Source organism: Benincasa hispida, chromosome 6, assembly GCF_027475165.1.
Source record: "Benincasa hispida cultivar pf3 chromosome 6, pf3_genome.v1.1, whole genome shotgun sequence".
In the NCBI taxonomy this organism is placed as follows: domain Eukaryota; kingdom Viridiplantae; phylum Streptophyta; class Magnoliopsida; order Cucurbitales; family Cucurbitaceae; genus Benincasa; species Benincasa hispida.
The window spans coordinates 17,161,923-17,178,923 of NC_143483.1; the positions used below are offsets into that span (position 1 = coordinate 17,161,923).

The 17,001-nt window shown below is 31.8% G+C and overlaps 2 protein-coding genes across 4 annotated transcripts; both read right to left on the bottom strand.

Moving 5' to 3' along the window:
* Positions 1-6,309: 6,309 nt before the first annotated feature.
* On the bottom strand, positions 6,310-8,761 carry LOC120080179 (small ribosomal subunit protein uS12). The gene is made up of 4 exons (XM_039034751.2): positions 8,628-8,761; positions 7,813-7,968; positions 7,602-7,728; positions 6,310-6,637 (listed from the first exon to the last, which is right to left on the bottom strand). The coding sequence occupies exons 1-4, from the start codon at positions 8,630-8,632 to the stop codon at positions 6,497-6,499; spliced, it is 429 nt and encodes a 142-aa protein (XP_038890679.1). The 5' UTR covers positions 8,633-8,761; the 3' UTR covers positions 6,310-6,496.
* Positions 8,762-10,037: 1,276 nt separating this feature from the next.
* LOC120079916 (Pentatricopeptide repeat (PPR) superfamily protein) lies at positions 10,038-16,342 on the bottom strand. 3 transcript variants are annotated; one of them, XM_090314269.1, is made up of 6 exons: positions 16,171-16,291; positions 14,585-14,695; positions 14,116-14,166; positions 10,770-13,003; positions 10,493-10,604; positions 10,038-10,403 (listed from the first exon to the last, which is right to left on the bottom strand). In XM_090314269.1, the coding sequence occupies exon 4, from the start codon at positions 12,901-12,903 to the stop codon at positions 10,954-10,956; it is 1,950 nt and encodes a 649-aa protein (XP_090170395.1). In that variant the 5' UTR covers positions 12,904-13,003; positions 14,116-14,166; positions 14,585-14,695; positions 16,171-16,291; the 3' UTR covers positions 10,038-10,403; positions 10,493-10,604; positions 10,770-10,953. The 3 variants fall into 3 exon arrangements, with proteins under 3 accessions (XP_090170395.1, XP_090170394.1, XP_038890299.2); XM_090314268.1 differs by lacking the exon at positions 14,585-14,695 and having other exon boundaries at positions 16,171-16,269; XM_039034371.2 differs by lacking the exons at positions 14,116-14,166; positions 14,585-14,695 and having other exon boundaries at positions 16,171-16,342.
* Between the last annotated feature and the right edge of the window lie 659 nt (positions 16,343-17,001).

Here is a 17,001-nt window from a genome sequence, read left to right on the forward strand (position 1 = left end):
ATCGTCACTCGGAATGGATGAAGAAGGTGAAGAACTCTCAGCGTCTTCTCACGTATTTTGTCTAGATCACAAGGATCCGCACTAGGCGAACCCCAGGCGAAAACCTTGGATGACTTGAATTTTCACTCATCGGCTTCTATTTATAGAGCTTGGGTCACCGACAGCATTAATTGGACTGCTCTGAATCTAACATTCGGCGCGTTAGTCCTTTCTGAACCTCTGCCATTGACGGCATGGTAGGTGAAATGTCAACATCATCTTTTGGTTTTTCTCGAGGTAGATGGGTTGATGCGTTCCTTCCACCAACCTTGTGTTGATCCCATTAGCATGCTTTGTCGCATAGCCGCAATCATTCAATGACCGCATTCACTTAATACCGTAACTCTACATGATGACAGCAATCACTTGACGAGCGCAACTCCCATGCGATGGATGCATACGGCTACGCAGTATCCATGTGTTGATCGATGCGTTTGCCTTTGCGATGGAGTGTTTCTCTGCATGCGGTCGTCTATGCGGTGGTCCGGTTTACACGCTTGCGTCCATTTCCTGTTTTACCTACAAAAATAGAACATTTGAACGCATAATATCGCAAAATAATGGGTTAGCTGAGATTCAACATGTTGATCGACGAAAACTCTTTTTCTCGTGAATTCCTAAGATGATTGACGCATATTCTGCTTAACAACCTTCATAATTCTAAGTAAAAGGCCTAAGATGACATGCATTTCTGCATGTCATCAGTCATCTATCTTCTTCGTCAAGCTTTGCTGACTAATCTTCATGGCATCAAAGTTTTCATTCATCCTTGTGTTCATTAATTGTTGTATTTTCTCTATTCCTTCAAACCTTTTTTCCATTTCATCTTTGTCAAATGATAAACTTAGTCTTCTATTTAAGGATAGTTCAGCCACTCTCTCTCTCTCTCGGCCTATTTCTGCTCATTTATTCTTCGACCTCTTGCAACACCCTTTTTTCCTCCTTGATGAATGGAGCAAAATATGACATGGTCATTTCTTGTGGGGTTGCAAGTAATGGACAAATTTCAAACTGTCAAGTAAATAAGGAAATAAGATGTTAGTTAATAGTTTAGAATTTAAGACTCTATGTCTATTTTGTTTGTATAGATATTTATACCTCTTTTGAATCAAATATTTTTCGCTTGAGATCCTTCCATTTGGGTTGATTGTCTGCAACCCAAATCCTCTGAACATTGTTAGAAACCTTCCTGGCAAAGAAATTTTGTGATGACTTAAAGTGGGTATGACCTCGTATGCCCATGCTAAGATTGTGAACATAAATCCCCCCATTGATATTCCTGATTTACCTTTGTTGTGCATTACTCTATGTATAACACCAACAAGTAAATTAAAAGCAACCCTTCCTCGTGGGTAGTTATCAAAGAGGTCATCGTCATCGACCATCAGGATGTGGTCTATATTCACATTCACCGAATCTTATTTTGGGAGAAGAAAATTTTCCAACAAATATAACTTCGCCATTTTTATCCTGTCACTTTCACACCCTACCTTGCTAATATTAAAAGCTATGTTAAGAAAATACCTAGTCACAACTTTCATATCCTCGAAGTACATTTTTCTTATATTACCTCCTTCCTTTATCCTACTTTGATCAATTATTGGTAATTCACCATAGTTTAGACCAGTTATCAATGCAAACTCTCTTAAACCAAATTTCAGTACTCGACCCCCTATGAAGAAATTCAACTAGGATGATGACTTTGGTTTACACTGTCTTTTTATTAGGTGTAACAATAGCTGGGAAGATTGATTTGTAATGGAAAAATCAAGGAAATGTCCAAAAATAGTTTCTCTAAATCTCTATTGTAACTCTTTATTTAAATTCTCCTTGAATTTATCAATTACAAAAGTCTTTGTTTGCAAGTTTATTTTCAGTGGATCATTTCTCTTTGCACTATTCATCAGATACAAACAATCCTAACACATTTGAAATAAACTAGAAACACAAACTTAACAATATGCCAATAGTAAATACAAGTACATAGTATTTAAGTAAAAATACCTCACGTGGATCTATCATTTCGATTGTTTTTCCCTTTTGGCATGTTGTTACTTTGCTTTTTCCTTTATCTGACTTAGTTATTACCTAATATTTACAACTATCACTAAATATTTAAGTAAGAATACCTCACATATATCCATTCCATAAATGATTACCTTTTTTTCTTTCTTTGTTTCCATCCTCTTGTCTGACTGTCCACTGGATGATCTTTTTTCTGATAATGTTTTTTTCCCACGACTTTGTGACTTTTCTTCTTCATTGTCTTTGCTTTCATTTTACACGTTTTCATGTCTCTTCAAGGTTCTCTTTTTCCTCTTCATACTCATTACTATCTTGTTTATCATGTTTCATTATTTAGTAATTATATTATGTATATACTTTAACAAATATACTATAATTAATAGATGATTTCATAAAATCTACATTATCATACATTCCCTCATGTAGTTCATGTTACTTTTCTTCTTCTACTACATCCTTTCTCCCTTTCTTGTTTGGTTCTATTTTTCTTTTCACAGCCTGCATCACATTTAGATCTATAATATCTTCAACCCTTAACATTTCTTGTTGAATCAAATAATATTAACCTTGCTCTTTATCCTTGGTTTGTTTGCTTGAACTTTTATCTCTAGTGTAGAAGCATCACACTTTCGTTTATTACTAGTTATTGGAGTTGTACGTTTTATGTCTGATCCCCTGCCATTATCTCTGTTTTTCCCTGTTTTACATACATGATCAAAATTTGATGTTTTCAACTACATTAAAATAAAAATAAAAATATACCTTGTCGTCACTATTGAGAACTATTGGTCATTTGCTTGTTTGTTTTTTTCCACCAGTTATTCCAGCTACTCTTAATCTTTCGCTAGCTCTGCTTCTTCCTTTGACTTTCTTCTTTTTTCATAGCTTGTAATGTTTGATTAATCTTAGACTTATCAGTTTTATACAAACAACCAAATGACGAGATTTTATATCATTTTCATTAATCGTTTCTGTTTTCAACTCCTAAAAATTGGCTTTGTTTTATATCCCAAAATATTTGAATCTAAATATTTAACAATAAAAACACGTTTTGATATCTAAAAAACCAATATTAAGTCTTTGTTTATTTTTTATAAGATAATGAAATATTTATGTATTATATATAAACAATTTTGTTCAGCACTGTTTTCATCTCTCCAATGTACAAACAAGAGGTAGACCAAATTGCAATGCATGGATTAGAAGAAATTTGGGAATCACAATGTCGTACGGGATTAGAAAATTTAAGCAGATTGCAATCAGTGAAGAGCTTAAAGAAGGCACTTAAAAGTACTAGAAGCAAGTATTTAGATTCAATACCGTGGAGAAATATTCGATGTCGTGCAAAAGTCCCTTGAAGCTGTCAAGAAGGAGCTTCAATATCGAAGGTCAAGCGCTTGAAGCTGTCGAGAAGGTATTTCTTCTCTTGAACGATTTTTGAAGTGAAGGTCTTTCTTCCGTCAAACTCTCCCACCTTCTTGCATTGAACGATTTTTAGGGAATAAATGTTTGGTTAGGGTTTTGGTTTAAATTCATTGATTACCGTGTGAGGTGTGATGGTGGATTAGATCCTTTGTTAGAATGCATTATGTAGTGTGTGATAGGTGTGGGTAGAGTGTATTTGTTGTTTTCAAATAGTTTTGAAACCCTTAAACCTTTAGAATTCCATTGGGAGAAGTTTTGACAATTGTTAATCTTTATTTTTTAATTTTATATTCCGTTTGCTATTTTTACAATTTTAAAAAAAAATTTGCTATTTATCCAAATGAAAACTCAAATTTTGCTATTTATCTGATCAGCCCTAAAGAATAATAAAGGAAAGTAGGTTAAATAACGTGACAATTAGAATATAATAATTTTTCAATTTTTAATAAATAATCAAATAACATTTTTTTTTTAATTAGCTACAGAATTGAGTAGTTTGTAGACTTTTTTTTTCCTTTCCAAAATTCACTTTTCAGTCTCAATAACATTCGATATTCACATTATACTTGATATAGTTTTAGAGTTCAAGCGAGAGGATTACTTGTTGTCACTCATTTGGATATACAAACTTAACAAATAAGTTTTAAAATCTTCTTATATTTTAAGTTTTTATGCCTTTAAATCTATATAATAGAATGCAATATTTTATTATTAATACTTTTGTAGAGTTCACTCAAAATTAATATGGAAAGATATTATAAAAGAAAAAACAACAATAGAGACGATAAAGGTATCATCTTCAAGGAAGAAAAATGTTTTGGATTATTTTATACAAAAATCAATCTAGAAAAACTACATGCAGATCCTGATCTAAGAACCAAAATTTATTATTATAATTATAATATTCGAGATCAAGTTCATATAACATACTTACTAAAAGGTCCTTGTCATCTAATATTCGAGATCAAGTTCGTATAACATATTTACTAAAAGGTCCTTATCATCCCCGAAATCATATTTTTCCACTTAAGAATACGATTTAGTACAACTTGGTTAAGTGAATATTCTAGTTAGTTAGAATATACCATGTCAAAGGATGTTGCATTTTGTTTATGTGGTCATCTATTCAAACTAAGTGGAGAATCAGGATCAATTTCAAAACATGAAAAATTACAGAGAACGATTGTAATATAATAAATTAGTTAACCTATCAAATTATGAATATATTTTTTTTACATTCATCTATAGATTTTGTTTGTGAGACTTATACATATAGTATCCCCTTATATAAAATTTCTCGTTCCACCACCGATTGTAGGCTTAGGCATACATCACCAAAAGATGCCGCCAAAGTCATAGAAGTTTTTGTCCAAGAGGGCTCAATTTTTTAAGTTCAAAGGTTTTAATCGGTTGAGATTCTCCAAATCGTGTTAGTCTCCAATGCAAGATATAAAATATAAAATAATAAAAAATATTAAACGCACCGTTTAGTAACCATTTTATCTTTTTTAAAAAAAAAAATTAAACGTATGAACATTACTTCTACTTCCAAATTTCTAAAAATGTAGCTTTCAATAAATTGTTTTTATTTTTAAAATTTGACTAAGAATTTAACATTGTACTTAAAAAAGATGCAAATTATGGTAAGAAATGTGAATGAAATCGACTTAGTTTTCAAAACCAAAAACAAAAAACCAAATAACTACCAAACGAGACTGAAGATTTATTTTCCTTTTTTTTTTTTAATCTTTTAAAACTATCTAACATTTTAGCCATCGAGTTTTAGAATGAAAATTGACTAGCAAGTACACATCATCGTTTAACAATCTAATCACCAAATCATTAAGTCAACTAACAACCAAATGAATCTAGAGATTATATAGAACTATTATTCAAATTTTGGGAACTAAAAATACCTATTATAAAACTTAAGGACCAAATAGATACATATTTAAAACCAAAAACATATTTTGCTATATAAGATCTATATCTACTTTTTTTTTTTTCAATTTCAAATATATGAGTTCATTTCAAATAACAATTTGTGTCCTAATTTATCGTGTTAGTATTATTATTATATAATACAAAATATATATTTGTAAAATAACTAAGGAAAAAATATTTCTTGGTCCTTGAATTTTGGATATAGTTTCTATTAAGTCCTTAAGATTTAAAATGTTACATAAATTTTTAATTTTTTTTAATTTAACCCCAAAGTTTCAAAATATTACAATCTTACCCTTGACATTTGAATTTTTATTTGGTTAGATCCTATATATCAAAATTTTCACTTTTAAACTCAATTATTCACTAAATTCTCATTTTTTATCTTTAGTATTTAATTTATGTTAATAAATTAAAAATTATTAAAAAAATTATAATTAATTAGAACTTTTTTTTTATCACTTTTAAAAGTAAAGGTAAAACTTCACTATTTTTAATTCATTAAAAAAATTGGCATCAATTATTAAAAATGAATATTTAATAAAAAATTGAGATTAAAAATGAAAAATTGAAACGTAAAGATCAAATTGAAACAAATGTCATAGATAAAATTATCACATTTTAAAACTTAGTCCTAAGTTTAAACAAAACTCTAAATTTAAGAACCAAAAATGCAACATTTAAAAACCTAGACCAAATAGAAACTACACTTAAAACTTAAGAACCAAAAAGATATTTTATCCAAGTAGAAATGAGACTAAAATTAAAATATGAAATATATATTAGCACTTGTTCTAAGTCCATTTGAAATAACTCAAGTCTAAATTCAAAATCTAAGAAGTATATATTATGTAACCTTGAATCTATACTTCCATATTGCATGTAAATTAGGTGACGTTTATTTGTTGAATATGAAGATTGTTTGAAGAAAAATAATAAGACAAGTGAGACCAGTCGTTGAAAATACAAATCAAAGAGTTATATCAAAATTTGATTTTAAAATTTTATAATTAAAAGGTAAAAAAAAAAAAAAAAGGAAAAGGAAAAAAAGAAAAAAAGAGGTCTAGGATCTTGGCTTTTCTTTTTTCTCTTTAAAGAGAGCCAGAAGTGAAACTCCAGAGACCTTAACAACCTTGAACCTAACACCAGGAATATCTCCCACAGCATGCCCCTTACGTCCAAACCCCGCTATCAAAACTTCGTCCTGTAACACCAACAATTCCGAATATAAATGTTCGAACACACCCATATACTTCTCAATTCAAGTTTAATTTACAACACAACAAAGCTTCAACAGAAGTAGAAAGTCATTTGGGGCGAACCTTGTAAACTAAACAATCTTTTAAAAGAGAATGTGCAAAAGAGAACCCTTAGTCATCACAAATGGTCGATATAAGAGAAGGCGCCTAACAACCGTAGTCGTCCTAGTCCAACAATATGATTGAACCCAAATATATTGAGATCACACTCAAATCCAAATTCACTCATCAATGCCTATCTTCTTTATTCCCCTTCCTCTATTATAACCAACAATATATCTTATGAGAAAACTCTAGTGGTCACCATAAATTTAACTCATTCCATGATCCTTTTTTACTACCAAGTCAGATCATCGTCATTGTTTACTTAGGCCATCGTTAGTAACCATGTTTTTAGTTTTTGTTTTTGAAAATTAAGTCTATAGATATTATTTCCACCTCTAAATTTATTCTTATTTTATTTACTTTTTATCAATGGTTTAAAAAACTAAGCTAAATTTTGAAAATTAAAAAAATAATAATAACAACTTTTAAAAAGTTGTTTTTGTTTTTGGAATTTGACTAAGAATTCAATTATTGTACTTAAGAAAGATGCAAATCATTCTAAGAAATAAGGAGGATATACGTTTTAATTTCCAAAAACCAAAACCAAAAACAAAATAATTACCAAATAGGGTCTTAGTTATTAAAACTTTTTACAAATATTTTTATATCGAAAAATGAAAATCCAAATACCTCCTAGTTCAACAAAAATGAAAAACCAAAAGAAAAAGTAATCTGCAACATAGTTTTTTTTTCTAGTTCTTAAAATTTGGCTTGGATTTCTTTTTCAGAAAAAATAAACATGCATAGAAAGCAAAGACAGTCAACAAAATAACATAAACGCATCAGCAAATTATATTAACTTACATTTTCCTCGATATAATTGAGGCAGCCATCATTAGGTACAAAAGCAGCAATCTTCTTTCCATTTTTAATCAGTTGAACACGAGCACATTTTCTAATAGCAGAGTTTGGCTGTTTGGCTTCAATTCCACTGTATTAGCAAATCCAACTTTATCAAAAGACTAATAAATAATTAACAACTCATCAACAATAGTATAAGATTCAATAGCCTTACATCTTTTCCAGCACAATCCCTTTAGCATGAGATGAACCTGCAAAGGGCTTTTTCCACTCGTTACCAAGATGGGATTTCTTATATGCCTTATCTGCCCACCTCTGCCTTCTACGGTGGGACTTCAACTTCCGACCAGCTCCCATTCCCCGAGTCTTCCTGCAAGACATGCAAACAAAATAAATTCAATCATCAGTAATATAACATGATCAAATCAACTAATAAGTTGCACAAATGATACAAATATTCAGCCATTACTATAGCAGGGTTTGGGGAAATCCTAAATGATGAGTTGAATATATTTTGTACAATAAAGAACAGTAAGAGAATCATTTTTGTAAGAATGCATTTTCAAGAATTTGGATGGAGCTAAAGACTCTCGGTGATGTACTTACTCTACATATTATGAGAGCATGCATATGAAATTCCATGAGGATGAAGAATCAATCTATGCTTATTTCTCCTCCAACGAAATTACATATCGAAATTGTTAAACAGTAATATCCACCATCAAAGCTTAGTATATGAATTTGGAAAGGTAATTCCGCTCATAGTACCCAAATATACAAAATAGATAACCGGAGAAAGAGAGAGTAAGCTCAACAGCTCTCCCTAGAAATTAGGTATAGAATTTGTAAACAAAACATAGTATATGAGTTTAGAATTTCCAAAAGTTGTTTCTACTTGTATTGCAGAAAAATCATTCAACCACATTAACACACACAGAGAGAGAGAACAATATGAACAACTTCTTCGAGAAAACATAAATGGATGAAAACGAAGAAGATACAAAGGCCATGGAAGAGAGAAATGCGTACCCCATGATGGCGAATAAGGAAAATGCTGCAACTTCTTCAAGAAACGCCCAAGTTCGAAAGCAGAGTGTGCTGACTGACTGGCAGTAACTCAAAACCCTAATCGGTGGGACGGATATTGTATATATATAGACCACATTCTGGTGAATGGAGTTCTTTTGTCCACATAATTACGTAATTACCCTTCCGAGTTCTAAGATTAACTATTGGCAATTTAGCAATATCCCAAGTCTAAATATGTAATTACACCGTTCATATTATGTAATTTGGCATGAGTTAGGAAGTCGGAGGTTCCATCTCTCATTCTATATATTAGAATACAAAAAATTATATGCAAAACAAAAAATTAATAGTTTAGAACTAAATGCTTAAATGTCTTTTGAGTTTTGTGGATGGGAGTGAGAAATTTTTTTATTTTTTTTCGTTTTTCCTTTTAGAATGAAGTTTCATAATTGTGAAAGTTAATATTGGAATTTTTTTAGAACAATTGGTGGTAGGGTAGGGGATTCAAATTATAAATCTCGTGACTATTAACGTACTTCTGACAATTAAAATTGAAATTTGTGATTAGTTTATCTTTTTAACTCGAGTGTGTTCCAACTAGCTATCCCTAAACTACTCCTTTTTCCAATTTCAAGGATAACAAACATCCAATATACTACTAAATTGCAATCAACTGACATTCATTTATTTCTTCTCATAATAAAAGAATTAGGGACAATATTTGAGAATTTGAATATCAATCAAGAGATCTATGGTTCAAATTATTCTACTACACATGTTGAACTAAAATATATATATATATATAAACTCTACCTTAGTACCAACTTCAACCTGACTTCAACTTGCATGCCTACTTGACCACCAGATCCCCTGGTTTGCAATATTACTCAATATCTTCCAACGTTATTTTAGAAAGTTGGGACAATAGTAGTTAATTGCTTCCTTATCAAAATTCAATTAGACTTCAAATTATAAATATGGTGACCATTGACCTCTTATAAAGATTTATGTGGGTCAAATTATGATAACACCTAATTAAAAGCTAACATAAGCATAACTCAAATTGTTCTATAACATTCTAATCTTTCTCACACAAATTTTACAAATCATTCTAACCCTATATAAGAAAAAGAAGGAAACTCATTAACATGACAAATAAAGTCACATTCAATTGCAAAAGATTATAATTATTTTTAATCACGTTTACTTGAAATTATAAATCTATCAAATTTACTACAAATTCATAATTCTCATATTCCATCAATAACAATAATGATAATAATATCAACTCGTTGGTCTCATGTGATTTTGAAACACAATCCAATTGATCACCCTCTACACTTCAATTAAATTGCATTTTTCGTTTACAGATTTGAAAGTGAATTCCAAACAAGTAAACAACAATAAATGTAACCAAATAATCTACTTTTCAGATTCCTAATAATTCATTACATTTCTCCTTGGATAATCGTGGCCTACGTACATACTATACTATTTAAATGTTCATCGAGAAATAGACATGGAAGTTCCTCCAATTTAGTTGTGAACATGCTTTAAATTACTGTTGCCAACACTTATTTGAGCCATATATTAAATGTCAACAATTAGGAGGGGGGAAATTTTTTTTCCCAAGAAATATGGGGATTGGGGGGGTACTTCGGTAGTCTTTCAACTCAAATTGGGGGAGATGAACCATCCAATAAAGTGACTCAGATGATGGGAATGTATCCAAGTTCTTGTCCTTTCAAACCATTTCTTCAATGATTTTCTGGTTTTCTGTCAAGAATGAAATAAACTTTTCAATTCAGATTCTAAGAATTATAAATACCAAGAGCAAATTTTACATAAATCTGAACCCTAAGGACCTGATTCTATATCTTCCTCAGGATCAACAGTGAAACTCTCTTCGGTCTTCACAAGTAGAAAACCACCTCCCCATTCATTCCCAACCAATTCCCCAATTTCTCAACAAAAAATCTGCATATGAAAAAATGAAAGTAAAAACAGATTAATCGAAAACAGCAGAAGAATATTAGCTTGGAAGTTGGAGGTACCATTTCCCTTGAAACTATATGGTATCTACATGCTATTGTTTCAATTTCCAAAATAAAAAGTTCGCTAATAAATTTGGTGATAACTTACATGATCAAATCTTGAGAGAGAATTAGGCTCCATATGAGTCAACAAGAGTAAGCCTTGTCAAGCTCCAAAGTGTTTGCACGAGATAAAATAGCCCGGTTTCCTGGGTGACCTTTTTTTCACTCAGCTTCATGGAGCAGACAATGGGGATGCTTAAAATTTCTCCAGTCACAACTAGATAGCCTCGTTAATGTAATTCTTCCTCAAGATCTTTGGAACAATTAAGAGCCGATTTCAGAAATCCGCTCTTTCGATAACCCTTACATAATATCGAGTAGATGGCGGAATTTGGGATGACACCAAATTTTAACATGTCTGCATGTAGCATCATCATGTTGAGGACACGTTTAACTTGGAAGTACCCTTGTAACATGACTACATAAATCACTTCATCTGGTTGCAAACCGTAACATCTCATGTCTGAAAACAACTTTGCTGCCTTAAAAATTTGCCCATCCTCACACAATCCATGGATTAAAGCGGTATACACGACATTATTTGTGAATGAAGGCTCGGTTCCTCCCGCATCAACATCGCACCTGGTAGTCCCAAATCCTATCTTTTTCGTGAAAAGTTCGAGTGCATCTGAAATTCTGCCATCTTTACAAAGTCCATCTAATAAGCAACTGATAGTGAAACAATTTGGGGTAAGGCCATTTTCCAACATATCATTATAGAGTTTAAGAGCCTCTTTTATGCTACCATATTTGCAATGCCCATCTATCATAGTTGTATAAACAACCACATCAGGAGAAAGGCTTTTGATAACCATTTCTGAATATATGCCCATAGCAGCTCGCAAGTCCCTTATCTTACAATACCCATCAATCAGCATTGAGAAAGTGATCACATTTGGTTCGACACCATTTTCAGTCATTCGGGAGCATATTTCCAGCGCCTTTTTTATGTTGCCTTCCTTGCAGTACCCATCAATTAATGAATTATATGTTACAGAGTTTGCAGGAATTCCATCTTTCGTCATTTTCTCAAATATGTTATCTGCTTCTTCAATTCGACCTGCAGAACAGAGACCTCTAATAAGTATACTGTATGTAATGACATCGGGTGAAACTTTAAATCTTCCCAGCTCCAAAAAGAAAGCCATTGCTTCAGAAACATCTCCTGCCTTACAGTAACCATCGATCAAAGAATTATATACAGCTATGCTAGGAGTAACACTAAATTTTACCATATTCACAGAAAGATTCCGAGCAGCCTTGGAGTCGCCAAATTTGCAGAGTCCATCAATTAATATGCCAAATGTAACATCATCTGGCACTAAACCTTCACCCAGCATATCTTGATACAATCTAAGAGCTTGTTTTGCATTGGCTAACTTGCAATACCCATCCATCAACGTGTTGTAACTATACACGTTGGGAAGCACCCCAACTTCCCTCATCACTCTATGCAAACTCTCTGCTTCCTCCATTTTGTTTTCTGAGCAAAGGCCACGAATAAGAATGGTGTACACAACAACTGTTGGCTCAATTCCTTTCACTCTCATTTCATCAAACATCTCATGTGCCCTTAAAAGATCTCCCTGCCGGCAGCAACCATCGATTAGGATGCCATAAGTGATAACATCATGAGACAGCCCATTGGAAATCATTTCTTCGTAAATCCTCCACAACAATTCAAACCTCCCAGTCTTCACCAAGACATCTAAAAGCACATTACAAGCCTGCTTTGTGAGTGTCGTCCCAACTTTGCGGTACATCCACAAAGCTTCTTCTACAAGCCTCATCTTAGATAAGACAATAATTAACTCACCATAAACATTGGGAGTAAATTTTGAGGATTTTAAGCGACTCAATGCATTGAATGCCAACTGACATACATAGTAAGGCTTGTGAGATTTTGCGACGAGGTCTTCTACGAGATCTTTTAGCAAATATCTGGCATTGGAAAATAACTTGGCTCCAACTAAGACGTGAATGATGGCTGAGTAAAGCTGAGTATTCTTTTCTGGAGCCGCATTGAAGAATTCAAGTGCTTTCCTAGGGCTTCTGCAGTTGAGTACGGTAGTAATTGGACTGTCAGGTGTTGACGATGACAGAGAAACAACCTGAAGCATGGTCCCCTGGCATCCAATACGAACAAGAGCACTTTTCAGTGGGAGTTGTGTCATCAACATCCTCACATTTCGTTTGCAAACTGTCCATTGCAAAAGACAGTTTGCCGTTTAACCACAGCCACCCATCATCAAGATAAATGTCACATTTGTTGCCAATTACCTGTAAAAACAAACCAAAATTAAATATAATAAATGTGGAGGTATACTAATAAACTTGAAGTCATAGATATACATGGCTCCAAGGACAGCAAGAAATTAAATTGAACGGCAATCACCAAAGAAATAAAATAAAACAATAGATAGAGATTCGGATTCAGAAGTAGATAGCCAAATATATAAGGAAACATTGCAGTAAAATCGTCTCATCTTAGTTACAGTCTCAATGATCCATATTTCAAGTAGCTTAGTTATTCTCAAATATATTAGGAAATATCCAATGAGATCATATAAAAATCACTATTGGGTAGAGCAATCTAGCTATTTGTAGTCATACACTCTACGACAGATGCTTCTATGTGCACTGTCATAATTTCTTTCATGACCCCATTTAGATCGTATCGTTTTCTTTGTTCTTCTTCCTTTCTTCCTTTTTTCTTTTCTTTTTCTTTTTTATTTGGATGTGTGTGCGGTTACCAGCAATTAAAAGTTCGGAATATACAAAAAATTTCCTTTTGGATACAACACATTGCAGAAAAAGGGGGTCGACTTTTGGTTAAGAAGAAGGTAACCCATCGAAATAGGTACATAAAACTAAATGTCCCAAACATTAAACTTGTGTTACATTGAAAAATAATAATAACATATACATTTTTACACACATAATAATACAATTTCAACATATGATCTATTTGTACAAAATTGTAAAGTCATCAAAGTTCACTTTTGATCTCATCATCCAGATTTTTACATTTACAATAGAAGTATAAAATGCCCATCAGTAATCGTTTAGCATATCCAATAGCAAATTACGTACTCTTAGTCATAGTCAATAGAATTTTATTGAGTTTATTTGAAAACTATAGTTGACTCTCATTTCAAGACTTGAGACTTCTGTAGCTCGTATGAAATAATTCATTTGAAATTCATTCATAGTGAGCTTCAGTTCCATTTGTTCGTGTACGAAGTTCATAAAACAACTAAAAATACAAGGAGATCCAAAATAACAGTAAAATCTGAAACCAAAAAATAAAATTCCTTCAAGAATGTATGGCAAACTTGTGTTGATATCCAAACAAAATTTTCAGATGAAGTAGAAAACAAAAAAATGCATACCCAATGATAGCGGATTAAGATCCTGCAACATCTACAACAAATGCCCAAAAACTGAGATAGAAGAGAATATTTCCGATTAAACGGGCAATTCAAAAAATTCAAACCCTAATTTTGAGGAAATTCAGAAATGAATGTCATATGGTCTCCTAGTGAACGGTGTCGTCTCGTAATTTGGATTGCATTGCTAGGAGAAATATTCTTAAAATTATTTCGTCCAATTCATTTTGTCCAGGTACTTTCTATTCATTTTAATCCTTGTACTTTTCAAAAGTAACTATTTTGGTCTTTTTATTTTCATTCTTGTTTCATTTTTAAGGGACCAAAATGGTCACTCATTTAAAATTTAAAGACAATAAATAAATGAAAAAAATAATCTTTTGATCTTTTAAGTTTGAGATTTTTGTACGGATGACCTATTCTCAGCCCTTACACAATTAATGATTTGCCCCAAAAACAAATGAAAACCAACCTTCTGTAAAGTGCACTACCGGATTTTATTCATTGTCGCAATAGGGATGTCTTTTCTATCTTATCTCTAACTCGATGGTCATGTTTATCGCAATCTTCATTTTTCCCCAATCTGAAGCCATATTCAATAGCAAGAGCACATCAATGAATGAGAAAAATGAAGGTCGAAATAGACATGGCAACCGGATTAGGGCTACGATAAAAAAGATATCCCTTACGTAATACAATATAAAATGTAGTAGTGCGCTTTGATACAAACACAAAGGTAGTCTTCATTTGTTTTTGGGGGTGGGTCATTAATCATTTAGCGGACTGGGAATGGGTCATCCATAAAAAATCTCCTAAAGTTTCACCCTAATATCTATTTGATCCCTAAGGTTTGAAAAATAGTGCTAAATAGTCCATGGAATCATATGACCGTTAATTGACCTAACAAAAAAATGATATGGCACTTAATTTTTTTTATTAAACAATCGTGATGTGGAAATTTAAAAATAAAAATTATATATATAAATAAATTTATTTATTTATTTATTAAATAAAAAAAATACTATTACCTATATCTTATGATGGAGAATATAATGATTTTATTAGTGGAGTTATACTCATCTTTGCATTTTAGATACAAAATTAAACTTAAAGCCAGTAATGATTTAGCCAAGTACTTTTAAATTGGTAATAATTTAGTTTTGGAAATTTAAATTCTTATAGTGATGTAACTGCAGGTTAAAATTGACAGCATGCATATGAAATTCAATAAGGACGAAGAATCTAAGTTTATGTCTCCTACGAAATTACAGATAGAAACTATCTTGAATGTCCATCATCCAAGCTTCTAGTTTTTGAATTTGGAAAGGTATTTTCATTCTTAATATCCAAATATACTCCACAACAAAATAGATAATCGGAGAGAGACTAAAGAGCCAGCAAAGTGAGGGTGAGAAATCTCCCAAGAAATTAGTAATAAAAGCTGTAAACAACAAATATCCAAACATGGTATACGAGTCTCGAATTTCCAAAAGTTGTTTCTAATTGTATTATTGGATAAATTATTTCAACCACATGAACAGAGAGGGAGACGGGGGATATCAACAACAGTATTCAAGCTTAGAATATGAATTTTAAAAGCCGTTTCCACCGATACTATATGACAAAATTCTTCCAACCGTATGCACTCACATCATCTTAAACGAAAAAAGAAAAAACAGATTATCCACAACTCCAAGCCTATCAGTTTATAAGTAAACCAACTAGAACGTATCGAAACACGTTTTAAACCAATAGATTTCGCTTGACAAGAGATAATCAACTAGTGCCTCGACAGTCCATTCTACTTTTGCGTAAAAAAAAAAAAAAAGGTAGTCCTCAAGCATTCTTTCTCCAGGTTTACCATTTCCAGTTTAACATCCTAACAAATAGCCAGATTAAAATCAAAGATCCGAACGAAATAACGCTTTTTCAAGCTAGCTCCACTTCCATTTGTTTGTTCATAAAAGTTCAACAAACAATATGAACAACTTCTTCGAGAAAACATAATTGGATGAAAACGAAGAAGATAAAAAGGCCATGGAAGAGAGAAATGCGTACCCCATGATGGCGAATAAGGAAGATGCTGCAACTTCTTCAAGAAACGCCCAAATCCAAAAGCAGAGTGTGGAGACTAACAGGCGGTAACTCAAACCCTAATCGGCGGGACGGAAAATTTATATATACACACACCACATTCTGGTGGATGGAGTTCTTTTGTCCACTTAATTATGTAATTGCCCTTCCGAGTTCAAGATTAAATATTGGCAATTTAGCAATATCCATGTCTAAATATGTAATTACACTTCGTAATTACGTAATTTACTGCTCCATTTAATGGTCTAAATATGTCCCCAATTTATAGAAATATCGATATCGATGAAAATTTTGAGAAATTTTATAGAAATTGATGGAAATTATTTTAATTGGTTAATGAAACTTTGATTGTGATTGAATTAAACTGTAATTGACTTTTTTAATTTAAATTTCTATGAAGTAGGACAACATTTATATACTATTTGTGTAAATGTTCATGCAGAAAAATTTTAAAAATAAATAAAAAATAATTACATAATAATATCTAATATTGAAAATTAATTACAAAAATAAAGAACATGAAATATTTGCATATAAAATAATTATAAAATGTTTATCATAAAATGGAATGGATACAAAAATGAAAAAGCATGATATTAACTTAACATAACATAATAAATATATAAAAATAATAATATTAAACACGAGAGGGATGTAAAAAGCATAACATTAAACTTAACATAACATAGCGGAAAAGAAATGAAAAAAATAGAACTAAAAACGCAGATAGAGCTTGAGAGAAAATGAAAGGAATACTAGAGAACTCACATCAATTCAAGTTTGAGATGAAACGAT

Coding starts and splice junctions, on each gene's coding strand:
- LOC120079916 (XM_039034371.2), bottom strand. CDS start 12,903: ATGTTGATGACACAACTCCCACTGAAAAGTGCTCTTGTTCGTATTGGA.
- LOC120080179 (XM_039034751.2), bottom strand. Junction 7,729..7,812: donor GGGATTGTGCTGGAAAAGAT/GTAAGGCTATTG, acceptor TTGCTAATACAG/TGGAATTGAAGCCAAACAGC. Junction 6,638..7,601: donor TCAATTATATCGAGGAAAAT/GTAAGTTAATAT, acceptor TTGGTGTTACAG/GACGAAGTTTTGATAGCGGG.